The sequence below is a fragment of the Protobothrops mucrosquamatus genome, unplaced genomic scaffold (genome assembly GCF_001527695.2).
Source record: "Protobothrops mucrosquamatus isolate PMUCROS unplaced genomic scaffold, P.Mucros_1.0 scaffold150, whole genome shotgun sequence".
Classification (NCBI taxonomy): domain Eukaryota; kingdom Metazoa; phylum Chordata; class Lepidosauria; order Squamata; family Viperidae; genus Protobothrops; species Protobothrops mucrosquamatus.
The window spans coordinates 397,505-423,755 of record NW_015386515.1 but is presented as its reverse complement, the minus strand read 5'-3'; the positions used below and the strand labels follow the sequence as shown (position 1 = coordinate 423,755).

Below are 26,251 nucleotides of genomic sequence, written 5' to 3'. Positions count from 1 at the left end.
GACACATTCACTGAAGGAGCATCACACTCCTGCCACTGAGCGGCCTCAACAACTTGTTTATTTCACACTCCATTCACAGTGCCTAGAACATTTCAACCCGAGTCAGAAAGGAGGCATAGACAGAGCTCTCCAAGCCAATTTAGACCAAAATTAAAGTTGAAGGACATAACAAAACAGGATTTTCACTCAAGTAGAACCTGCAAACTGAAGTTGTAACATTCCGTTATCCCACTTTATGAAGAGCCTTGGTGGAAATCTCTTACCCAGTATTTTTCAAATGAACTCTTCAAAACCATTTTTCTTTCATTTTGTTTTTCAAATTCTTCCAGTTCTTTCTAACTAATTTAGCAAAATAGGCAGCAGTAGGTTTTTCTTTCTCATCAAGGCCTCGGTATCAAAAACATTGCATGCTGGTATGCACATGTGCTTTTAAATCAAAATTTGTACTTGCAACAAGCATTCAGTTATTAAGCTCATCAGCCATCCCCAACGTGGTATACACCAGATGTATTAGGTTTGTAACTTCCATCCACTATACTCACTTTAGTTGGGTAATTAGAGGGTTCTGCTCCAACATTTTTGGAGTACCAGATTGGACAAGGCCAATCTACATATTTTGCTAGTTGTATGTTCCAGTTTGTTGATTTTACTATATCCTGGGGGGTTTTTTTGGGGGGGGGGAAGGTGGGTTTTTTTTTTGTTCCTCGTGAAAAGGGACAAGGAGCAATGAGGACTACTGAAAGCTCTCCCTTAAATCCCAGGCTCTCAGGCATAAATAAAGCAATCAAATCACACTTTGGGGCAACATACTCTCATCAACTCATCCCAATATTCAGCCATCTACTTTGAAGAAAGCTATAATTCAGCATGAATGTTCTTGCTTGTTGATAAGAAAATTGGAAATTAAGAGTCTGGAGCAAGCAGTTCAGGTTGAGCATGCATGCAGCACCTTTTACTGCCACTTTGAAAAGTATTTCCATGCCAAATATCAAGTCAGAAGCAGCTTTTCAAATTTCTTTAGTACCCAAAGATACCATGATGCTATCTAAAATTTCAATCAGGTAAAATTTCCACCTCAAACAGCACTCATAAGGCAATCATAAGTTATAGCCTAATTTGTTGGATGCTATTCAAAAACAATTATTCAGTGAATAATATAGCAGAACTGGTCTAATTCCAGCACAGTCAAGATAACTTTCTTTCCACACAATACACACTATATCCTTTTAGGCATTAAGCAGAGCAATTTCAGTGCCCTCTGGATGTATTGAACTTCAACTTCTAGAATCCCTAGCTAAAATAAGTGAAGTCCAGGACATATGGAGGGCACCTGGTTGGGGAAAAATACTCAGAACACTGGACACTTTTTCAAACTTAAGAATTAAATTTCTGCTTTCCTTCCATGCCTGCCCACGAGCCCTGAAATCAAATCAAACTTACAAACAATATATTGCACACTGTCAGTCATAGTCATACAACGTCACACAAATTAGCAGTAACGTATGGCTTCAGAATTTATTATTGGAGGCATAGAGGCAATACTCTGGTTCTTTTTGCAATGGGCACCTGCTGAGGAAAGAATGGGATTCCCAGGCTTCTTACGGGGATAGTGAGGAAAGGCAGCTTAGTTTATCAAAGGAAGCTGGGGATTTAACATGTGATAACTGATAGGTTTATTGATGTTCAAACCAGAAACAGCTTCAACCAACATTCCCACAGAAAAGTGAAAGGTGATCTAAACTAAAAAAAAGATTTTATAATTTTGTATCTACGATCTATGTATTAAAGCCAATTTCCCTAGATACCAAGACTTTTTAATCAGAAGTCAGTTCACTTCCAATTTCAAAGGTGTAAATAAAACAAGATCTTTCTTTACATATTTTTCTATTAAAATATTCAAGAAAATGTCAATTTGATCATTTTTCAAAACTAAAAAAGTAAAACATCAAATATCTAATACCCAACTATTTTGTATTAGTTTTGTATCCCCAATTATTAATGGATTCTCTTTTGGGGAATCTTTAGATTAAAAATATTTTGAACAAGTAAAATCAGAATACTAGGGGGAAAAAATCTTTAAAATTCACACAACACAGAAAATAGAGAAACAATGAGCATGTGTTTCAAACTATCTCAAATTGCTGAGTTATTACAAGGGTTTGTAAAATCCTATTTTTTTTGCTACTATATTAAAGTTTGTGGCTCCAAATTCCTAATATTAAAATGATGGGTAATAAAAGTATACATGGATGTTACATAGTCAATCCCCAGATGTCTGCTGTACAGGCTAAAATCATGAGATGCCATTAAAAAGAGAAAGAACAAACAAAAAATAATAAAAAACCTCTGGTGTTTGAAGTTGGATGAGTATAGGGAAACTGTTCCCTTGATATTCTTTGGGAATGATTTTAAGAGCAGTGTCAGAAAACCATAGATAAAGATGGGTAGTTGCCTTATTGGACGATGACAGGATAGGAAAAAATGAGATTTTGTGCACAAAATTACAAGATATTCCATAACTCTGGCATCGCCTCTCCAGCACAGGAACAAATATCAAACAGATCATCAGAAGGCATATCACTCACCTAACACAAGCCACCCTTTTGAATGGGGATGGACAACTAAACTGATTTCAAAACAACATTGAAGGAATGCAAAGGGGAGAGTACCAGCAATAGAATTAATTGATGGGCCCAAAGTTCAGCATTGTAGCATGAAGGGGATAGATTTGCAAACAAAAGAGCAATTTGTTTGCACACATGCAATCATGTGAGATGGGAGAAGGTCCAACAGCACCCATCTGCTGTGTCAACCTTTCCCTAAACACCTTGTCAGTCTAAGGACTGTTGTAAGATGCAGCTGGGCTCAAATGTAGCCTTTGTTTTTGAGAAGAAATCAGAAGGTCCATTTGTTCTGCTTTTTCCCCAACTGCCCCATTTCCAAGGTAGAGTATTTTCCTCTAGCCAGCAATTCATCGGGGACATTCTCAAATCATACCACCACCCAACCCCAGTAGTGCCCCTTTAAATAAACGAATATTTATATAGAGAATTTTATATAAAACTCTTTTTCTTTATCACTCGTCATCAAAGTTCTGACTCAGCAGGAAGTTGGCTGCCAGATTTTCATTCTTCTCACAAGCAAAATATGCCTGGATCACCAGACTCTCAGGAAAGCCCAGGGCCTTTAACTGAGAGAGGGGAGAAGGGAGAAAGGGAATGGGGAGGTTAAAAAAAAGAAAGAAAACATTAAATGTTACTTATGGCAACAATCCAGTTTTTCAGCAAGTAACCAATTGTCAGTAATTTTACCATAGCATATTGAAATAAAAAAATGACATAACTGCCTTTTGAAATTCTACATAAATACCGTTAATTTGTGACTGCCTGCTTTTTTGTAACTCTGCCCTAGGAAGGGGCAAAGAGCATTCCATAATATTTCTCTTAAAAAAGACACAATGGAAGAACATAAATTATCATTTATAGGCTTAATACAAATCTCAGGGTCTCCTGCTTTTTGTACACATCACATATTTTTCTTTTGTTTTAAAGTTCTCTTGAAAATGTGAAAGGTTTAACTGAGCTGATTTTTCATCTCTTGCCATGCTAGCTTAATCCCATTTATCCAATTTTCCTCATGCCAGTAGGAATAGCTTCTTTCCAAAAAAATCCCTCCAAATCCAAGCAGAATCTAATAGTGGTTTCAGAACAGAACATAAATATGTGCAATTAGTCATATTTATGCAAAACAGAATTTTTTTAATAATGCACTTTAAGTATAAACAAGCTTTTCTTGATGTTGCAAATGATTATGTAGTATTCTGACATGTAGCCTTCTCCATTCAACTGAACTATTATAGATCAGAAAGTATCTCCACTAGAGGAAAAAAACAGGGTCAAAACACCTATTTCAAATGTGTTTGTCTTAGAGAAATATAAGAATAAAAAACAACAGCATTGCAATTTCAGAGCTCATATTCCAATCAGAATATTCCACAGTTGATTCTCGCAGCCATTATCATCAGAATCTAGTCCATACTCCAGAATGCCAGAAGGTGATTGGACTTTTAATGCTGAGCAAAATCCATAAGTAATATTGCAAGGTCAATTCCTTCTATACTGGTTGGACTAATGTTTCTCTAAAGAACAGAAAGAATTATCACTATTTTAGCTGCTACGTCAGAAGTGCATGCCTTCAGCCTAGGAATGATTCATAAAGGTCTCTAAAAATTGCAACCAAGTTGTAATTTTAATGTGACTGAAGAATAAAATGGTTAAATGCATGATGTAAGAATAGTATCAGCTACATTTGATTTTAAATTGTTTTTTAGTTTTTAACTATTTTTTGAGTGCAATCCTAGCATGCCATTGGCATGTTCAAGTAAAGCTTCAACTCCAAATTAGCTATACATGCTTTCATTAAATCGTTCCATATGGCAAGAAGGAAATTCTTAGAAGCAAACCCCCTACTGAAAAAGTCAAGCTGAGAAAGACCACGAATACTCTGAAGTCCTTCTTTCCTTGCCACTGCCCCTTCTTCCCTAGTTCAACACATTTACCCTTTCTATGGCTTCTTTTTCCTGAGGTGTAACTTGGATGTAGTTCATCTGGGGAGCTTCTTCCCCAATAGCACCCATCTCTCCCTCAATGTCTGCGATGTCAGCCATTTCACCCAGAGGTTCGTTGAGCATCTGAATAAATTGCTCCTGATGCTGACTAATTTGCTGTGAAGGAAGAATGCTCATCGTTACCAAACACTCTCTGCATGTACATCTGTGCAACTGGCACAACATATAGTTCCTGCTGATGTAACACACCCACATCATTATTTCCAATGCTGGTACTTTGATAGAACAGCTGAAAGGACCATACAGGAATACATGCCCCGCTGATCCATCTTCCTTCATCTGCTTTTCCCATTCTTATCCCTCTGTTTTCTCAAGTATCATGAACTTGTATCTGCTTTTCAAGCTACCCATATATAATCAAAAGCCATGTTAATGTACTGATTTGTCAGTGACCAGCAAGACAATCCTTGCTTAATAGCCTTATTTAGCGACTGTTCAAATTTACAATGGCACAGGAAAAGTAAGTTTATGACTGGTCCTTGTACTTATGACTGTAGCATAAACTTGTGATTGCCATTTGCACACTTCAAGCCAGCTTCAATAAGCAGAGTCAATGGAGAAACAAGTCAGTCATGTGATGTCTTACATAATGACTGGGGTGATTAGCTTAATGACCATAGTGGGAGTAAATTTGTGAGTCATATGATGTCTCGCTTAACAACCATTTCACTTAGCAACAGAGTTTCCGGTCCCAACTGTAGTCACTAAGTGAGGACTAACTATAGACAAATCTTCAGAAAAAAGAAAGAAACTGAGGCAAGATTGAAAAAAACATAATGAAATGATCCCCAAAACCAAACATCCATCTCAACATAGAGTATAATTCTCATAATCAAAGTCACGAGAAGAATTGAGAACATAACTACACATGTGGCACTGTTTACCAGATGAAGCAGGGACACATGATTTGCTTTGTCTCTTACATTATTGTGATTACCCCCTCCTCCCCACTGAGAATCAAAGAGACTTCTGTGGGATCCTCCAAAAACTAGAATTTCCTTCCACAATAGCTTACATTTGCTGCAATGTTGCCAGGAAGAGGGAAACAAAGAAAGCCCAAAGAAAGTTACCTGGAGCAGCTGAGGGTTCTCTTGGCCTAACTGCTGCAGTAAAGCTGGGAGCAAAGCTGGATTCTGCTGTATCACCTGCCTCATATTCTGAAATTGGGGCTGATCTCGCAGAAATTCCAGAGGGTTCTCTCCTGTAGGTCCAAGGAGTATTAATGCCATGCATTCAACCACAATGACAGCAAACAGAGAGAAGGCATTAGAATGTATTTGAGGAACGTGCACAGAGGAATGAGCCACTCTGCCTTCTAGAATGAACAGCTATTCTCCACCACACCTACTGCTTGAGTATCCTTATATGTACTAATTAGAATTTCTACTCAGAAAATGTTCCATGTGGGCATGAGAAAAAGACAATTTACCTTCTGGTGCAGGTTGATCTTGAGGCTGGCTCTCCTGGATAGGAGCTCTCTCGGGTTCTGAACTACCTGGTATGCCCTGCAAAATAAAAAAGAAAAAAGTAGAATTACAAAACTATTCTCAGACTGTTTGATTGAAAAGTTGTCTAGAGTGGCTGGGAAACTGGCCATGAGCACACAATTACAACCAAGGGCAGAGACTGCAGTCTTCTCTAAATTGTAGAATCAGACATGGATGGAAACTGTATAAAATTCACTAACACTATAATAATGTTTCTATTATTGGCTCCAAAACCAGGAAAACTTTCAGAGAAAAGAAAGGAAACATTTTCATTTTTCAGATCTCTCTTCCTTTCTCTCTCCCCTAAAATAATAGCTCCTTAACAGCTGCTATCTGCTTGTGCTCCATTCAGTTAATTCCATTTACTCTTCACTTAGATGGCTTAATTTTTTTCTGTATGAATGTTGAACAAAGAATGTAAGACCACAGGACCAGATAGATTCATGTAGCTTTAGAATTCAGTTCTATAAAAAGCAGATTTACTTTGCCTTTCCATCCTGAGTATGTTCAGCTAGACCAAGGGTGTCAAACTCGCAACATCACGTGACATGTCGCGATGTATCGTGACTTTTTTGCCATTAATAAAACAATGACTTCTGTTAAACGTACACAAGGGGACATCAACTGCACAGAGAGATATTAGTTATCATGGAGGCCTTAGTCATCCACTTCAATGCCTCACAATACTGTACACTGTATGACAAAAGATCTCCAAGACTCATTTTCAAATTTGTTTCCTTAGCAGCGACTACAGAGTTAGTACTGGTGAGATGTGACTTTCACTGAGATCACCACAAAAGATTAGTTGAGGTGACAGACCTTTCTTCAGCTTCCTGTTAGATGTGGCAGAAGATATATTTACAAAAATAGAGATTGATTCACTCTATTGTGTGTGCAAACATCATCCCACAAGTGTAGATATAATGACTGAGTTAAACAGGAATATGCAGTTCCAGATATTTCGAGGTACAACTCTACAGCTGACCCCTGGCCATGCTTGTTAAAGCTTGTGAGAGGTATACTTTAAAATATCCAGAGAATCCAAGATTACCTACCTGACAGCAATTTATTCTGCCTATCATTCATGCAAGCCTGTTGTCCAGCCAGTGGCCAACTAAGCCATTTATCTGTTTAGATAATCAAGTCCTTGGCAGACAGCACATTTTGATTATTCCCTGCATTACACACTAGCAAGCATCCTGTGCAGAGCAGAAGCCTCTTATTTGATCACACTGTAAGAGGACCTGCTTGAAATGGTTAAAATTAATGTTGCTATGTCTATTTGAGATAGTAGATAGACTAATGGAATGAGGGGAAGGGAAACCCAAAAAAGTTTGGCATAGAAAAAAAATACAATTCCTTTGAAGAAATGAAGAAACCTCCCAGACATTTCAGTAGAATAAATTCCTGAGTAGGCTAAATCCAATAGTTCTCCTTACCGTCAGCAGATATTCCACAGCTCGGTGTGGGTTGTTGTAGCTTGCTCGTAGTGCTGCTACTACCCGCTCTCGCTCATAGCCCATTGACATGATTTCAGTCAGCATTGTCTCATATTCTGAGCCAGTAACTGAAAACACAAACAGAAGATAGTTTTGTATTTTGGGAAAACCTGCTGTTATTTTTTTTGGCTAAAAGAAATCCAAGGCCCCCCTCCCCTCCAAAGAGCAAAAACAGGCAAGTTTGCATTATTGTATTACTGAACAATAATACAAGCACCAACTCTCTACTATCAGGTCCTCAAATACTTTTGAAAGCTAGAGACAGAATGGACGTTTCCAGTCTCTCCCCATCCACAAAAATCCTTAACAAATCATTCACTGCTTGGATTTTACTGCTTCACATAGATGGAGGTTCAATAATCAGGATTCCTGGCTTTTAATCAGCAGGCAGGTTACTTCTAGAAATGAGTACTGGAGTTCAGAATTCTTAGTTCCCAAAGCCAATGCTGTGTGTTATGTTTTGCTCTGGCTATAACAGCCAGCAAGAGGCAAGTAGGCTGAATTGGAGGTGAATCACATGAGGCATTTGAATCTGGATGAAGAGAATTAAACTTCCAAAGTATCATTTGTTGATGCTTGGAGTGTAGAATGAGAGCCACATCAACAGTGAAATAAATTTCATCCACATTGATTTTCATCTATACCAGGGATAGGCAACCTTGGCTCTTTCATGACTCCTGGACTTCAACTCCCAGAATTCCTGAACCAGCCACGCTGAGGGGAAAGGAAGAGTTTCCAAGCTGAGCCATGCTGGCTCAGGAATTCTGGGAGTTGAAGTCCACAAGTCATAAAAGAGCCAAGGTTGCTTACCCCTGATCTATACTAATAGTTTTTAGCATTTCCAGACTGAAGAAAGTCTGGGATTAAGTAATTAATATTTTACTTAAAAAAAAAAGACAAAAACTGAATACTACTAATTTATTGTCTGCTAGATCCAGGTATAGCAGAAAGGTGGGAATGTTCATTCCATAGAGGCTGATGAACACATTTGATATTTTGAGAACTCGTAGGTATTCTCATAAAATGATTTCATAGGGGACCCTACCAGTTACAAGGATCAGTTTATCCAAATATCACCTACTACTGTTCTTTCTTCCTGCAAAATACTTCCTGCCACCTCTATTTGTCAGGGTATATTTTCTGGAAAGGTAGGCAGACATCATAATAAAGTAATAGGCTAATCTTATTAATTTTTTTTAAAAAAATATGGCATCTATTTAAGAACCACAGGCATTGTTCAATTAAAGACAATTAGGCTGCTGCTTGTTTTGCAACATGTCAGTTTAAAAAAAATAAATCTAATGCGGCAGGGATCCTGTTGAGTATCCATGTTAAAGGTAACAGTGGCTCAAGACACCACAAATGTTAGAGCTAAAGGGAAAAGATGTAACCAACAATGGCCGTCAGAGGGCAGTATATTCAAACTGAATTCTTTCTTTCAAGAAGCTAGCTATGAATCTCTGATGTAAGAATTAGTTGAGAAAGCTGAGTAGTTGAGAAAGGAGGTACCATAGCCCCAATCACAAAACAGCCAATTCTAGTGAAGCTGTTTAAAATTGGTTTCTTTCTTGATAAGCAAAGGAAAGTATTCACCTACCTAAAGTGGAAGCTGCATCATCTTCACGTCCCATGCTACCTGAAGAGGGAACAGAGCTGCAAATTTAAGAGAGAGAAATAGTAGCTGCGTCCTTCCAGATAACTGGACAAGAAAGTTGAAAATCCAAAAATAACTTTAAGCAAAAGGATGGCTGATTTCCCCTCCAATAATAAAATCTCTCTTATATGCCCAGCTATGATCAACAATCAGCCAACAACTGCTATGTGTAAAGATTTTGACCACGTCTACCTTTGACAACTGGAGTCATCAACGATCAAGGCCATTTCTTTAAAAGGGATAGGATGAAACTAGCAAATCCCAGTGACTAGGTTAGGAGTCAACAATTAGCACAGGGACTTTCCAAAACATATGAAGTAGAAATAATACTGAATTTTCAGAACTATTCTTTCATTCTGAAAAATCGTTCTAAAATTACTTACTAAGCTATTAAAGAGTTGTGGGATGGTAAGATAAGCCAAACTTACCCAACTGTAGATTCCAGGGGAGAAACAGTCACTGACTCTTCAGGAGGCTTTTCCTCACTTGATGGGGATGCTTGAAGGGGTGAAACAGTAGCTGCCGTAGGCCCAGAAGACGGTGTGGGTTCTGAGGTGGGTGCTGCATCAGTGGGTGAAGAAACAGGAGCTCCTGAGCCTGTTTTGTTCTTAACAGAAAGCCAAAAGGAGTGTCTCAGGTAAGGAGGTGAAGCTCTTCCACTCTAAATTGCTATATTATCAAGAAGGGTGAGCCCAAAAAACTGTTCTTCATGTAGTGATTAGTATGGAAAGCAATGTCTATAGTATCTTTTGACTACCCACCCCCATTACTGAAGTACCTAACAGACTAGTACCAGTACCCCATTTCCTAATAAAAAATGATTTTATCACTATTCATACAAAGGGGAACTGCTGAAACACAGTAGCCCTTTGAAACAAGAAAATCATTATCATGAAGCAAAGGAGATGCTCAACCATACCTTGGTGACCATCACCACTACGAAGTTCTTCTCATCAATCTTGTATTCCTTGATGGGGACATCATCACTCAGGATCTTGCCAGCATATATAAGCTTCTGGCCTGACACGGGGAAAGCTTCCTTGCCCTTTTCAGCCTCAATCTTCTCCTTAAGTACTCGGACCTGTGGGTCAAGACCAAGCTGGCTCCACCATCCACCTTGTACTGAATACTTAAAGGCCAATTCTTTCTATCCCAATAGGGTTGAACTATAGATGCAAGTGCCAGATGGAGAAATGTGGCATGGAGAAGCTGCTGAATGCAAAGAGTGGGTGATGCATTCGGGGGGTAGAGACTGAGAAATGGCCTGAGTGCAAGAACTTTAAATGACACATCACTATAACTAATGCTCTTTGAGAATCCATTCCTATTGATTAGGAATGGCAATGGTTTCTATAAATTGTTAGGAAAGATGATCCTATTGTCACTCCCAATCTCCAAACCAAAGACAAGGATATATGGAATTAATTTTACTTCTGCAACCCAAAAGCCCTACTTACATTGGCTAGGCACTGTTCTCTTGAAATTATATTCCTTCCTTCCTATGCAAAAGACCTGAGAACTGTCTTCTAACAAGCAGTATTCTCCTTTGTTGAAATATAGTACTCAATAATCTGGGCAAATAAACTATTTTGTCACAAATGAAGGCAAATATACGTGTCCCAGGATAATGTTGCAGGATCCATTCTGGGTCAGTCACCCGGGACCAGAGAGGTTTTGTCTTCCGAGCTTTCGGAGTCATGCTGGGGCCCATCTTCAGGGAACTGCTAGAGAGAAGCAGCATGGATGACCAACCCAGATTGGATTCTGCAAACTATTTTGACCACGAAAACCAATAAAAGGTGAAAAGGTGAAGACTCGCTTATTAATGAGATGGATAGCATATAAATTTAATAATAAATATATCAGAAGTAAATAGTTTTTGTTAGGAAAATGCTGCTGAAGATTGTGGAATAATAGTTATGTTGCATTATCCTGCTAGGTTATATGGAGTGTTAATAATTGTTTCCTTCACTGTTCCAATTCCCAAAGGGATAAAAGATAAGGCCAAAGCAGTCTTACCTTAACCTAATGGGGTTTTTTTTCAAATGTGTTGACCCAACTCTTGGAACTCCTAACAAGCATGATCAATTTCCAAAATATCTGGAAAACTCCAGATTATGGTAGGTAATTTTTTCACATAATACAAGTACTGTTAAATGGAACAAAGACTAAATTTTATTACACCATTTTTCTGAGACATACTGAAAAATATAGATTCAAAGTGTACAGTTATTTCTGTTACTTCAGATTAATCAGGTCATTACACAGAAACACCTCCCACTTACACAAAGGAGAATTCTCCAGTTATTGAATTGCTTAATGGGGTATTGAGAAGTGTCACATACTACTATTCTACCGTGCAAATTTCACTTGCTGTGATGCTAAAGGACCTGGAGGGTTGTTCATCAAATGTAACACAATAGTATTCATCATGAATATACTCTCTGCTGCAAAACTGAAAGATTATGAGCAATGGTAGATAATCCAAGCACTACAATCCTGAATTTAAAAACTCTTTAAAATAAGGCTTTAAAGTAGTACCCTTCTTCTGATAATAACAGTCTGTCTACTTACATACTCAAAGTGTGAACTCCCAGTTTTAAATCTTGCAGGGCCATATTGTTGGGGATTAGCATTTATGGCTAAACAGTAGTCTAGAATGTTTTGGGCATATTCCAATTTTACTGATCAGTTCACTGAGGTGCAGAAATACTTGTATACATACACAGATGTAAGTCTAATGTACTTAAGCCCTAAAGAGGGCTTCTCTTTTCAAAAAGTTAGAATGAAACAGTTAATCTGTGAAAGTTCTTGGTGTTGTTAAAAATCTAGTAAAATATGAAGATGACAATATAAAAGCTCTGAGCTAATATACCTATTCGCTCTCCTTATGTGTTCTAACTTTTAAAATTCCTTATACACAGAATTCTTGTGCAGCAGTGGCCAAACATTCAATTCTCACTCTTCCTGAAGTAGACAATAGCAGCAATAGTACCAAATTGTGAGGGAGAACTTTGCTTAATATTACAGGCACTTTCTAAACTGAAATAGGTGCTCTTACAGCAAAAGCATCCAAATGAAAAGGATGTCATATTCATTAAAAAAAGAGACTTTTCACACAGACACACACACACACACACACACACATATATTCAAGTTTTACAACAGCTTTATAACTTGAATGCAGAGACAATTAAGACCAAACTAGAAATTGGATAAATGTAGGTCTTACTCATTTGCAACAGCAGATGCTTCACATAATCATTGAATTTAAGGACTAAAAGGGACTTAGAGATCATCCAGTCCAAACTCCTGCCCAGTTCAACCATTGTTTTGTAGCTCAAAGCATTGTATTTACTAAAATAAAAAAGTCATAATGACTCTTGATGCACAAGAGTGAAGCAAATGAGGTATTTGAATCAGTTTCCCATCATTGATAAAATGATCCCTTACCACCCCACCAAATAACCAATTATTTTCTGATATATATTGTTTTAATATCTGGAGTCATTTCAACATTATTTCATTAAAATAGGTTTAAATCTGACAAATCACTATAATGCTGCAACAAAAAAGTCAGAAAAGAAAGGCACAGGATTCATTGTAATGCTGTTTTCACAATTGAAGAAAAGTTGATAAATAGGAATGCCATCAACCAAGAAACCTCATACACTTTGTATGGGAGACCTCCAAAACAATACTAAGTAGAATGGAAACATGAATGGTTTTAGGAAAGAGGGATATCAAGAAAGGTGTGGTTGGATCGAAATTAGACTCTCAGAAATGAAAAAGAGAATATTAAAAAAATAGAAAATATATGGGCATAGTGAAAACAAGGATAGTAAGGAGGGGTATAATTAATTATCTCAGTTAGACTTTTTTCTTGTATCTTGGTTATTACTACTGTATGTAGTGCTTCCTGGCACTTTACATAATACATTCCTCTCAAAAAAGGATAGCATGAGGAGTATATATAACCCCCAGACAACATATCATTTCATTTCATGATTAGAAATGAAGGCTAAATATCATACTACATCAGAAAACAATGGAATAGCGTGTCTGGCTCATTCGTGTAAGGAAGCCGCATGAAAACCGGAACAACGGCTAGCTGTTACAGTGTGGGACTTCAAGAGGAAATGAAGAAAAAAGCAGGATTGTTAAATACGAGCTCAGCAGCCTCGAACTAGAGAAACTCAACAGCGAATTATAATACCAAGAGTTATTAAAAGGGAGAAAAGGAATCGCTACTTTCCTTATATGCCCGGCTGATTATGTTGTTTTAAAGGAGTGACATCAGGAGACGCCAGATTAGAGGCAGATTCCACATCTGGGAAAGTAGAGCAGGGCGATATAAATGCCCTCCCAAATGGAACACCGGGAGCGAAATTCACTGAGAAGCAAGAGACGCTTGTTCAGAGATTATTTCCGAGGGGTGTGGAGGAAGACGCCTAACGAGAAAGCCACGCAGACTACACACGGGAGGAGGGCCGGAAGGGGAGAGGACCAAAGACCGCCGCCCCTCACCGTCTCGTCAGGCTCCATTCGGATCTTGAACGTCTGCTGCTGCAGAGTCTTCAGGGTGACCGTCACCGCCATGGCGAGAGCTGGCGGGGGAGTGCTGCGGCGAAAACTGGCGGTTCCTCCCAACGGACTCAGCGGAGGCCCCCCACAACATGCAACTTCACGACGACGCCATTTTACGCGCACTTCGCGCCGCTTCCGCTCCCAGCCTGACCCTTCCCACGTGATGAGAGACAGGAAAGAAATTTTCACCATAGAGACAGAGAGCATCTACGGGCCACTTCGCCACATTGCTTGGCTTCCGGTTTGTCTTGGGATTTAGTTTTCCGCGGCGTTCGGTTTCTGGAGGGGGTGGGTGCGCGGATCGGCGGCTTTCGACTGACGCTTTAGTTAGAAGGGAGAGGAACGGTAGTTGGTGAAGCGGAAGATAGAGCAGACTCGGGGGGGGGGGGGGAGAGACGCTGATTTTTGTTTTGCTAGAAATCAGCCGATCCAGGGCTTATTTCCAAACACTAACAGAATCGACGACCCTAAATACCACATGAATTAAGATCAGCTGCATAACCCAAACTTTCCGACTTTCTCAAAGCGGAGGTTTTACTTGTATAGACAAGATTGCCTGTACTAAAATATCAAACCATTGTGGTCAATTTCTCGGCAAATTTGCAATTAAGTCTTGCATCTAGCTTGCCAATGTCCCACTCCAATTTCCTAGGGATAGCCATCCCACAAGGGAAAAAAAGGGCTAAACGTGGTCTAATTTTATAAATTTACTGATCTGACCAAGCCAAGAAGGCCGTGTTTAAGTACAGAAAATGAATGCACTCTTTAAGATAGTCCTCTTTGGCAGAAACTTGTTTTCCATCTTGTCATGATTTTACTTCTCAGAAATCTGAAGGGGTCACTCAACAATTTATATTCTTAAAATTCCACAAGGATTAGCTGTTCTCAGAATTTAAACTACTGTTAAGGGTCATATACCTTAACTACTGTAAGGGATGGGTTTTTTTCCCTTTCATTCAATAGTATCCGTTTCTCAGACTCTGCCCTGCTGTTTTCTTGGCAAGGTTTTGCAAGTGGTTTGTTGTTGTTACCCTCCTTCCTAGGGCTGAAAGTGACTGGCCCAAGGTCAACCAGCCAGCTTTGTGCCTAAAACAGGATTACAACTGGCAATCTGAGTTTCTAGCCTGATGCCTTAAACACTACACCCAACTGGCTCTTCATGGGTCCGGTATCACCATGCACAACAGCTTTATAATACCAAAAGCTTTTTGCTAAGCTGCAGTTCTTTTCTAACCCCAATAAAGACAACAAAAGATCAGCATTATGGGCCAGACGTGAAGTTTAATTTAATAGAAATTTTCTTCAATCTTCCATACATTCAAGTGTGAACAAGTGGGATGACCCATCTGATACTGTTCTTTCCACCCCCAGAAACCCACCCTTCCTTTCTGCCTGAAGAACACTCACCCCAATTCCTACCGTTATCTTCCTGCCGGGGCTCTACAAACCCTCCCTGAACAACCCAACACCCAAGGAAGTAGGCTAAAAGCTAGAATGCAGAATTAAAAATTAAATTTGCTCAGTACACTGTGCTTTTGAAGCACCTGATCTGTATAATAGGCACAGAAAGACTTGGGTTAGTAGTGCCTATTCCGACTGTAGTCAGGATTTCTTGATATCAATACCACTGGCCTTACACATGGTATAATACTGGTTGTTTCAATGTAATGTCTTTGAAATCTGGAGCAAGCAGGTCTACCTATGCTACCAAGCCCTCCCATCGCCCTACCCGACACTCCCCCGTACCTTCAAAGGATAAAGGCAAACTTTAAATGGACATGAGTTTTGCTTTTTACATCAATTGAGAAGGGCTGGTAGAGGCAAATTTTTACTGAAAAAGTGGCCAAAAAGAAGGGTAAGGGTCAATGGTATAATCCCCTTTCCAAGGGTTGTATTCCTACAATTAGCCTTCTTCTGATGCAGGTTCCAGCCCCCCCCCTACACATGTGAATGAGTAATTGATGATACTTGGGAAGGAGTTAAGACAAACACACCAATAAAAAAGAAAGTTCTTGTGTCTCATAGAGACATTACTGTTATCCCCTCTCCTTAGTTGGGTTCAACTGCATGGTACAAGTCCAGGGCAAGGCTCAGCCAACAAATATACCCAACAACCCCCAATCACAGCTCATCCTTCAATGGACCCTCTGTTTCCTCTTCCTCCTCCTCCTTTTCTTCTTCCTCCTCCTCCTCTTCTTCCTCTTCATTATCTTCACCCTCGGGTTCTTCTTCTCCTTCCTCTTCTTTCTTCTTCTTATCTTCTTCTTCCTGCTTCTTCCGCTGCTCCTCATCCTGCTGCTCTTTCATTTTCTTTTCAGCATCCTAATGAGAATTTAAAAGGAAATACATTATTAAATCAGGGCTTGCTGAAGAAAGCATCACGGTAAACAGGACCAGGCAAGATCTTTTTCATTTCATAAGCATTTAGAGAAACAGATTGGGCAAGAGAGATTGGGTTACTGGCTCCAAGTAACCTAGTGATTTTGCTTGGTTGAGGTTGGTCTTAAAATTGCATCTCCTTAGCCAAACGTATCCTGACAATACACAAGAGATTCTAAACCAGTACTTCCCAACTTCTGCAATCTTGAATGTGTGGACTTCAACTCTCAGAACTGGCTGAGCCATTGCAAAGAATCCTGAGAATGATCTCAAAGTTGCCAAGACTGGGAAACAATGTTTAGACAAACAGACTGACATCACCAGAGCCCTGGTGGTGCAGTGGTTAGAATGCAGTACTGCAGGCTACTTCTGCTGACTGCCGGCTGCCAGCAGTTTGAGTCTCACCAGCCCAAGGTTGACTCAGCCTTCCATCCTTCCGAGGTCAGTAAAATTAGATTGTTGGAGGCAATATGCTGACTGCTTAGAGAGGGCTGTAAAGCACTGTAAAGTGGTATATAAGTCTTATTGCTATCTGACAGAATTTGGAGAAGAGTAACTGGCTGCTGTGAAAAACTGAGGACACAAATTCAAACTGATCCATGATGGCATTTTTTACGATTTATATCCCATTCTTTACCTAACGTATTTCAAGGCAATTCACAAACAGAAAAAAGCTTTTAAAAGGTTTTTGTAAATGTAATTTGCTAGTAATCAAAATGCCAAATACTTTCTGGAGAAACATAATGGGAACTTTAATTTCAGCCTTTAAGATATCAAGTCTCTCAACATGTTCATGTATGCTTTCATACAAGGAATGGGATTTATCCAGTTATCACTGGATAACAGCTTGGTTCACATCCATTTCTGAAGTTCAAAATCTAAAACATGCTCATTTGAGAGCAAGGTACAGATTTCTAATTCCTAACTCTTTATAAAAGCCAAATATTATTTCTTCTCTATGAAGAAACATTTCCCACCTTAGTAGCACCCCATGTTTCATTCCCAATTTCTTCAGCAAACTTATCATCATCGGTAATCAGGAAGTTGTCAAAAATTGTGCCAGATTTCACCTAAAACACAAAGAAGAACTGTGTTATAGCAAAAGCTTGCCAACGTTTTGACAATTTGTCAGACTAAATGACAGAAGTCATTACTCAACATCATATTCATTCCTATTGGTTTCTGACCATAATTCAAAGTGCTTCTGATGGCAGTTGCCAAGCATCTGAATTTTGATCATGTGACCATGGGGATGCTGCAATGGTCATTGTGAAAAATGGTCATAAATCACTTTTTTCAGTGATGTAACTTTGAACAGTCACTACATGAACTTTGTAAGTTGAGAACTACTGTATAGACTAAAGGGACATTTATTTCACAAGTACAACTAGTCTTCATTTAGTGACAGCCTCGTTGACTTTTCAGTTATAAGGGTGATGTAAAAGTAGTTTTACAATTAATTCTTGCATTTACAGCCTTCGCAGATCTGTAAAGCAAAAGAATCTAAAATTAAGATCATAAGCAAAGTTGAGGTTTCACTTAGCAACTTTGCTTAATAACCAAGTTGCCAGTCACTAAACAAGGATTACCAGTATAGCAAATTGCAGATTTAGAAATATATGATTTGCTGTTTAATATACTGATAAAGTTTCAAGTATGTACTTTTGTTGTATTGCACATTAACTTTCTTCTCCATTAGAATAACATCTTAAAGTATTTTAAGTCTCCCAGAATATATGAACTAGAAAAAAAATCAGGATAATCTATAGTAGTCTATTACTGCGACCAAAGGTTTACTCTTCCAAATTTTCAGACGTATGCTGGAGCCCATCCTCAGGAAACTTCTCTCCAGAATGTGTGCACTGGGCTGTTCTACTGGTTGTTATTTATATAATGCCTGGTTGTGTGTGACTTATAGCTGTTAATTAGGGTGTTGACAACAGCCCAACTCCTTAAGTATCTGGTAAGCTGGTGGTAATCAGCACTCCTATTGACTGACAAGAAGAGGCCCAGGCTTCAATCATTTCTCTGACTATTTTTGTCCCTGCTCAGCCAACAATCTGAGTAGCTGTGAATTGCAATGTGAGGCTATCAATAAATTTGGGTCTCGTCTAACAGCTAATAATGACAGAAATAATAATTTGTAGTTTTTATAAGATACAATCCTCAACCATCAGGACAGTTACTTGAGTCATTTGGCTTTCCCCTTTTTAAAAGGTTTGTTGGAAAACAAGCAAGAACTTACCTGCCACAAGTCCAAACCAATAACACCAAAGTTCTCATAAAAGTATAAATTTGAATCAGGGGTATATTCGGGATTATCTATCTCAGGATGAATCCACTTCCCTTTGTAGTTGGGGTTATCAATTTGACGAGGTTTCCATTCTCCCTGTGAAACATTGAATATTTTGAAATGGAAAATTCAGGGTACATCAAATTCTATAGCATATAGGGATAGCAATATCTAGCATTTGCTACTTAAGTGCATATGTGTAAGACTAAATAGCCATTCCCCTTCTGTGGTCTGTCCCAAGTGGGCTTACACATCTAACTGGTTTCCAATAAGTGCTTCAAAAATTTCCAACGATCACAGGACTATTCAACTGGGACCCTGAATTCTGAAACATGAACCTGGGCCACTCTGGGTTATGAGACACCGCAGAGCCTCTTTGCCTTGTGAGCAATTTGCCAAACACCGAGGGGGAAAAAATGTTCATATTCATACCAAGCTGGATATCAGACACGAAAGGTCTCATGAAACGACAGAGGTAATGCAGGATTATTTCGATCCTGCAACATATCTAAGGAAATCTTCTGAAAAGGTGCTCAGCTACCTTATAATTACATCCCTGCTCCTGAATACAAGCAGCCAGAAAGATCATAATACCAGAGACCCAGCTAGTGATAAATGTGTCAATAGGTAAGGGGTTAATGCCTACTGCTTAAAGAAGCAAGGTTATGAAGGAATGGATGGAGCAAATGGACTGCCAACAACATAGTATCCTCAGCAGTAGACTCCTGAGGCCAGGTTAGCCATTCTTTGTGAGAACAGATACAAAATTTCTTCTGCCACATGGCTTTGAGAAGTGAGTTTTACAGAAGATAGCAAATTTTAATATTTATGGTTTTTGAACGGTATTGCTGCAAGTTGCTTACAGTCAGGTGGCATACAAGTGACTGTAACAAAAAAGTTTTCATATAATCCATATTTTTAAAAATAAAAGGCTTTCTTTTAAAATAAACAATTAGTGGATACCTTTCTGTAAAAAAGGAGGACTCTTTTATAAATCTCTCTTTTTTTAAATATTTTATTAGGTTTTACAAGGATAAGGAAGGAATGGGATCGGTATAGGGATTAGTTAGGGTTCAGGAATAGGGTTAGGGTAAGGATAGGTACAATAATGGGGTTGGCCCCCAACAATAATTCTACGCTTTAGCAAGCAGACTATCATCCAGGTACAAATATTAAATAACAATAATTAATGTAATGGTAAATAGCTATAATCACTAGGAATAACAGTAATCACGAAAGTAATGATTAATCAGTAAATATCATTCATCCTATTAAATTTCACAATCCTTTCTCACTAGATCGTATTGCTAACCATTGATAAAAAATTTTCCCATGTTTTAAAATAAACTGAGTCTTTTTTCTCTTTAATCTCTAGAGTTAATCTATCCATTTCTGCACATTCTAAAATTTTCGTGATTAAAATCTGGTCAGATGGTAAATTTTCATTTTTCCAGAATTGGGCAAATGCTATTCTTGCAGCTGTCAAATAAATATCTCTTTTTAAAGCCCACTTCCTAGTCACCTACACATTTTAAACTATTATTACCTTGTATTCTGGATTCTGGATTACCGGTGGTTCCCACTCCCCATCCATCTCTTCATCCCAGTCCTCGGGTTTCTTGGCATCAGGATCAGGAATATGTTCTGGTTTATCCCAGTCCTGTAATATAAATGGAAAAAAAATCCCTGTGCAAATTCTATGTATTTTTTTAATCCGACCGTTCTTTGGTCTTCAACAAAACACAATCCATTTCTTGACTCTTCTTTGATAAAACGGGTTTTGGTTAGGTTGTTCTCGAGTGAGAAATGTATAGTTATAAGCCATTAGCACCTACTGACCTCTGGTTTTGTATCTTCAGGATCATCTATCTTTGCTCTTTCATCCCAGTCATCTGGTTTCTTTGCATCTGGATCCTTAATTTTCTTTGGTGGCAAAAAATCCCAGTCATCCTCCAAGCTGCCAGACTCTACTTTATTGTTATCAATCTTAACCTCGTATGTGTTATCAGGTCGAACAATGAGGGTATAGAGATGGCTGAATTCATCATCCTATCAAGGAAATTACTGTTAGCAAATTCTCCTCTCTAGCAAATTTTGGTAGTTATTTGTTTTCCTCCATGCTCAAAGTTAGTTTCATTAGAGTTGCCATACTACACTGCAATATCTCTCTTTGGCTGTTCATCATACAACTTACCACCTTTGTCACTCTTCTCTGATCATTTATCATTATATGTTTTATTTATGAAATTAATATGCCACCCATCTCATTATCCAAAGCAACTTGGTTGGCATACAATAAAATCATAAACATTAAAATTAACAAGAATTAGATAAAAAACTAGAAAAATAACTGCACTGCTAACTTTCATAAACATTAAAGTGTTCATGGAAAGGAATTCCCATTCTCACCCCACCTCCCAATTCCAATTACTCACTTTACAGCGAATATCTTTATTGATCAGAACATTTTTGCCTTTGTAGTTGAAAATCACATGTACTTTCTTGGTACCCGGACCACATATATCAGGACCTAAATTGGAAACAGAAACATCCAGCTGATTCTGTATTGAGACTCCTGTATCACCTCTCAGAAATGCAATTCATTCCATCAAGCCTTCCCCACTATCAAGCTCTAGGACTTTTAATTACTTGAAGTACACTACCAGCATTACTACTGTATACATCTTTTATTCTCATAAGGTAATAGAATAAGCATGCTTTCAACAATAGAGTACACATTCTTTCAACCTCACTTGCTGTTCACGGTTTAGAATCACTGTCAGAGTGAAAGTTTCAATATCCCAAAAAGTACCAGCTAACTAGAAAGACTATTAGCAATGTTACTTACAGCATTAATGGGTTCTTCCTTGTAGAACATAAACTATTAAGTGTTGAGAGGGATGACTCCACAGGAACGCAGAAAAGCTTTAGCTAACATTAGAAACAGCTGTCCATAGTCTAGCCCTTTTTACCATGCAACAGTGTGACGATGCACTGCACACTATGAATAATGCTATCTATATGCTTGTGAAAGGGATGAGAAAGATAACTAAAACTGGATGAACAGACGTGTCTATTTGTGTAAAGGCTGTAGGGTAGCTCTGATTCCCGTCACAAGTACTACTGTGGACTACTTATCTGAAAGGGAAAGTGGGATGGGAGGAAATTCACTAGTATACAATCTAACTTATTATCAAGGAAAGAAAAATGTCATTCCCGAAGATATATGCTATTCTAAGGACAGATTTCATTAACCAGACTAGATTTTCTCAATACAACACAACATCACGCAAGACTGGCAATTATTTCCTACCCTGTTTAATAGACATTCCCATGATTACCTACAGATTCTCACGAGGATATTTAGTACTCTCCAATTTGCTTCATGAACTCAATGGTTGCTGGTTTTCAAAAAACCATCTTACCAATTATTGTTAAATAAAGAGCAACTATTCTCTTATGCTAGTTAATGACCACAATAACATTAAAGATTAAATGACCAAGCAACTATTTTCCCTCATGTCCCAAGCAGCCACGCACCAAACATGATGTTGTATTCAGAATCTCCATGCATGTCTTCTTGCTTCAGGGTTGAAGGGAAGAGTTTTACATATCCACCTCCACAATCAATATTTTGCTCATGTTTTACTGTGAACTGCACCACAAGAGCCTTGTCCTTGTTGCTAAAGGAATCAAAGCTAGCAGATATGGCATAGAAACGAGCATCCTGGCTTGTCTGAAGTCCTGGTAAAAAAATTAAAAACACAGTTAAGTCCTTTGCCTGGAATAGGGGTACTATACTGATTACAGACAGCCCTTAAGAAAAAAGACTACCATATGCACCAAAATAGCAATCGCAAGGACAAAGCAGTGCATCAAATATTAATTAGATAAGCATCAACTTATTTTCTATTCAAATATCATTCTGCTATGAAGCAACAGAGGCAACATGAACAGTTAAGTAACTGAAATCACTGACCAGTTTAATAATCCATAGCACTATAATCAAGGCCTCAGGACCAACTGTGACTTATTCACAATCACACAATTGTATCATCATCTTACCTTTGTCCTTTTCTGCATCTCCATAGAATTTGCCAGAAGAATGTATGAATTTTCCATAGTCTGATTTATGCTTTGATTCTACCCAACGGCTTGTCCAAGCATCTAAAAGGAGAACAAGGCAACATAATTTGAATCTGAAGAATTATAAAGATTCAAAGTACATTATTTGTGTAATACTGGAATACTAACATTCCCCAAAGTTTAAAAGGCAAGGCAAAGATGTCTTCCTAAGTGATGGCCTTTGCCATTTCTGCAGTTTCAAAGAGTATGACTTTTGCAACAAGTTTTATCTTTTTCCTCAGTTTCTATGTTGTTTTGGAAATGTCAAAATACAGGAAATACTTTGTATCTGTAAAATATTACTACTGGAGAAAAAAGGCCCACGATTCTGGTTAGTTTTGTACCAGTCAATATCTCTCCTGAAGTAAAGGCAATTACAAAAATGTACAAATCTACAGAAAGAGGGTCAGATTGATCTGAATTCAAGTTCTTAGTCATGAATCCAAAACTATGATTTATTGATCTCACTATTCCTTGATTGGCAAATACAATTAAGATGACATAAAAGAATAGATTTATATTAACAACTAAGCAGATTTCAATTCTTTCAGACACCAGGAAGAATACCCCAAAGATAAAAGCTCCTCAACATACAACGTAGATATAGTGGTCTCTCTGTGATTGTTAAGTATTTAAACATAGATTGAATGGCCATTGTTGGGATACTGTACAGTAGTGCTTTTCCTGCCCAAAGCAGAATTGTACTAGTTGATTTTCTAGGTGCTCTGATTCTTACACTGCACAAATATCTGAAAATATATTACAGAACATTCTGTTATGTTCAACTTTGCAGATTCAAAGAATGAATTTCAAAGATTTTTCCCTAATTTAATCAACCCCAGGCATTTTGATTTCCCATGTATGGTAAATGTGCCTGCCAGTTGTTATAGCATTTCTCCTACTGTGTTGCTTGCTGCTGGTTCTTTTTCTGACTTACAGTTTGGTTATTTTTAATAATTGTTCAATACACGCATACTGTTCAGAGAAGATATGCCTTTAAAAGTGAACATATAAAGGTTTAGAACTAAATCGGAATTTATTTAGAAAACTGGTCTTAACTTATTAAATCCTAACAGCTCATTTCAGTAAGGCCAACTAATGCTACATCTGTGTAGTAAAAGCACTCACAGCGGAAGAGTTTTAATATCATTCTATGGATAGGTTTATTCATCAGTCCCAATGAATATTATGGGGTTTATCTTTGGGAAGATGGCATATGCTGCAGCATAGGTCATCAAATGGGCCTTGTTTTGAAAGATAGCATAAATATTTTAAAGAAAAACAATATAGGCACAAGAGGCATCAATTCTTACAAACGTTTTATGTCAAACATCCCCAATTCAGTGCAGCATATATTTGGATTCTGTATCAGAGATACATCATCAAAAATCAATGCTATAACTGCCATATAAACTACAGGTCATTCTTGACTTACAACCACAATTGAGCCCAAAATTTCTGTTGCTAAGCAAGGCAGTTAAATGAGTTTTGCCCCATTTTATGACCTTTCTTGTCAGTTATGTGAATCACGGCAGTTTAGTTGTTAAATGAATTTGGCTTCTCCACTGACTTCGCTTATCAAGTCGGAAAAGGCAATCACATGACTCCAGGACACTGCTACCTCATAAATACATGCAGTTGCCAAGTGTTCAAATTTTGATCACATGACAGTGGAGCTGCTGCAACAGTTGTTAAGTGTGAAATCGGTCATAAGTCATTTTTGTCAGTGCCATAGTAAGTTAAGGACAGCCTATATTATGATTCTCGGTGTTACATACTTTGTCACAATGCAACAGAATGACAATGCAGGACTACTCAAGGTATTAAGTTAGCTATTTAACAGAAGCCTACACTTTGCCATTTTCAGTATAATGATGGGCGGTTTGTGTGTTCTAGAGATATCCCATGATGATCTATTTAGTCCATGTTCTATGTCCCCATGGCCCCTTCTGATTATGGCTTAATTATAAAGTCCCCAATGGATCCCTGATCTAGGCTAGACACAAGTTATCACATCTACTGCTAAATGTTCCTCCTTGACAAATTTTCAACATCTGATAGCACTTCATCAAAATATTTTTAAGAACTACAATCGAATTCTTTCCCTCTTGACATATTTATCTAAAATGGCTGTGACATGATCACTTCACCCTTCACCAGAATCGCTACTTTAATATAAAATCCATGGCATAAACTCAGAATAGATACTTAGATGCCTTCTCTACTGGGATACTGAGCTTAAATAGAAAACAAGGAAATCTAAATATTATAATCTGTCTCCAATTTACTTCACAAAGAGTTGATAGGAGATAAAGAGGATAAAGCAAGTATACTCTGCCTTGAGCTTCCAAAGGAAACCTGGGAAATATATTAAGTGAGCAATATTTCCACCCATTTTAAGCCACTGTATACCAATTCTTGATTCCATATTCAGATTTTTTTTTAAAAATCCTATCATATCACATTAGAACCCTGAGCCACCTATAAATACTTTTCCTCTTTTAAGGTTATTAACCCTACTCTCATCTCTTCCTCCTGTCAATTCAATGAGGAGCCACTTTGAAGCTCGCCTCCTTCACAAAATCCCCACAACCCAGCCTCCTCCCCGCGTGCACCTGACTAGATGCAATATGGGAATGCTGTTAATCTACCCATCGCGTTAGATCACGGATATATTAATCTGCGGACGATTGTAAGACCTGCCCAAAATTATGCTGTTGTGATTAATACATCGTCCTCAAGACCCTGCAGGAACAGTACAACTTCCTGAGCCAAAAAAATACGGACAATCTAAAATGGCCGGGAATGGGTGGGTGGTGGGTGCGTACACGCGAAGGCGAGAAACAGAAACCGACAGTGCTTCCAGCACGTAGGCATATGCCTTCACCCTGGCGGCACTCCCAAAGCCGCCCAATCTCTGCCCATATGCCTCCACTCCCCCTCAGGGCCCGGAGTGACTTGCTCGGATTAGAAACCCAAACCCAGGATTATTCTGCGTTAAGATCAATGCTCTAAAAAAATAAGCGGACCAACCAATCCTCGACCAGATACTCCTAATTTGCATGTCGTTAAATTCCTCTCCCCATCTCTGCACCGCCACCTCCGCCCCAGTCAACGCTGGACGGCCTCTCACCTCCATCCCCGAACTCCTCCCTGAAGTACTGGGTAGGTCCAGCCGACACCAGAGCCAGCAGAGAACAGAAGGCTAGAATAGGATTCATTTTTGTCTCCGCCGGGGGAGAGGCGCCAAGCTACCTGACAGCGATGACCGAACAACTGCAGCCGGCTAGGTACTTTCGCCACGTTTTTATAGCACCCTCAGTGGAACGCCTGCCCTCGCCGTCTTCTGATTGCTCGTGCTGATCCGGACGGGCATTACCATTGGCCTGCAGACTGTACGGCGGGTTGGACTGCTCCTCCGAACGTTGGCGTCCCAGATGTCTGCTTCCTATTGGATACTGGACCTGGCCAATGAGGCACGACCACGCGTTCGGGGAGAGACCTCCCCCCCCTCCGCCGTGTGTGCGTCACCGTTTCTTTTGCACAACCCCAAGTGTGGCTAACCACTTTTAAAGGGCCAGGTGGAGAAACATTTATTCG

General features: G+C 38.7%; 2 protein-coding genes across 3 annotated transcripts; both read right to left on the bottom strand.

Moving 5' to 3' along the window:
* Positions 1 to 6: 6 nt before the first annotated feature.
* On the bottom strand, positions 7 to 13,994 carry RAD23A (RAD23 homolog A, nucleotide excision repair protein). 2 transcript variants are annotated; one of them, XM_015813285.1, is made up of 9 exons: positions 13,795 to 13,994; positions 10,187 to 10,348; positions 9,696 to 9,874; positions 9,211 to 9,266; positions 7,554 to 7,681; positions 6,057 to 6,132; positions 5,698 to 5,828; positions 4,559 to 4,723; positions 7 to 3,190 (listed from the first exon to the last, which is right to left on the bottom strand). In XM_015813285.1, exons 1-9 carry the CDS (start codon positions 13,864 to 13,866, stop codon positions 3,077 to 3,079), a joined length of 1,083 nt encoding a protein of 360 aa, XP_015668771.1. In that variant the 5' UTR covers positions 13,867 to 13,994; the 3' UTR covers positions 7 to 3,076. The 2 variants fall into 2 exon arrangements, with proteins under 2 accessions (XP_015668771.1, XP_015668769.1); XM_015813283.2 differs by lacking the exon at positions 10,187 to 10,348 and having other exon boundaries at positions 13,795 to 13,891.
* A 1,121-nt stretch (positions 13,995 to 15,115) lies between these two features.
* On the bottom strand, positions 15,116 to 25,955 carry CALR (calreticulin). The gene is made up of 9 exons (XM_015813282.1): positions 25,785 to 25,955; positions 22,592 to 22,693; positions 22,067 to 22,270; positions 20,962 to 21,056; positions 20,366 to 20,575; positions 20,073 to 20,186; positions 18,479 to 18,622; positions 17,211 to 17,303; positions 15,116 to 16,176 (listed from the first exon to the last, which is right to left on the bottom strand). Exons 1-9 carry the CDS (start codon positions 25,870 to 25,872, stop codon positions 15,976 to 15,978), a joined length of 1,251 nt encoding a protein of 416 aa, XP_015668768.1. The 5' UTR covers positions 25,873 to 25,955; the 3' UTR covers positions 15,116 to 15,975.
* Between the last annotated feature and the right edge of the window lie 296 nt (positions 25,956 to 26,251).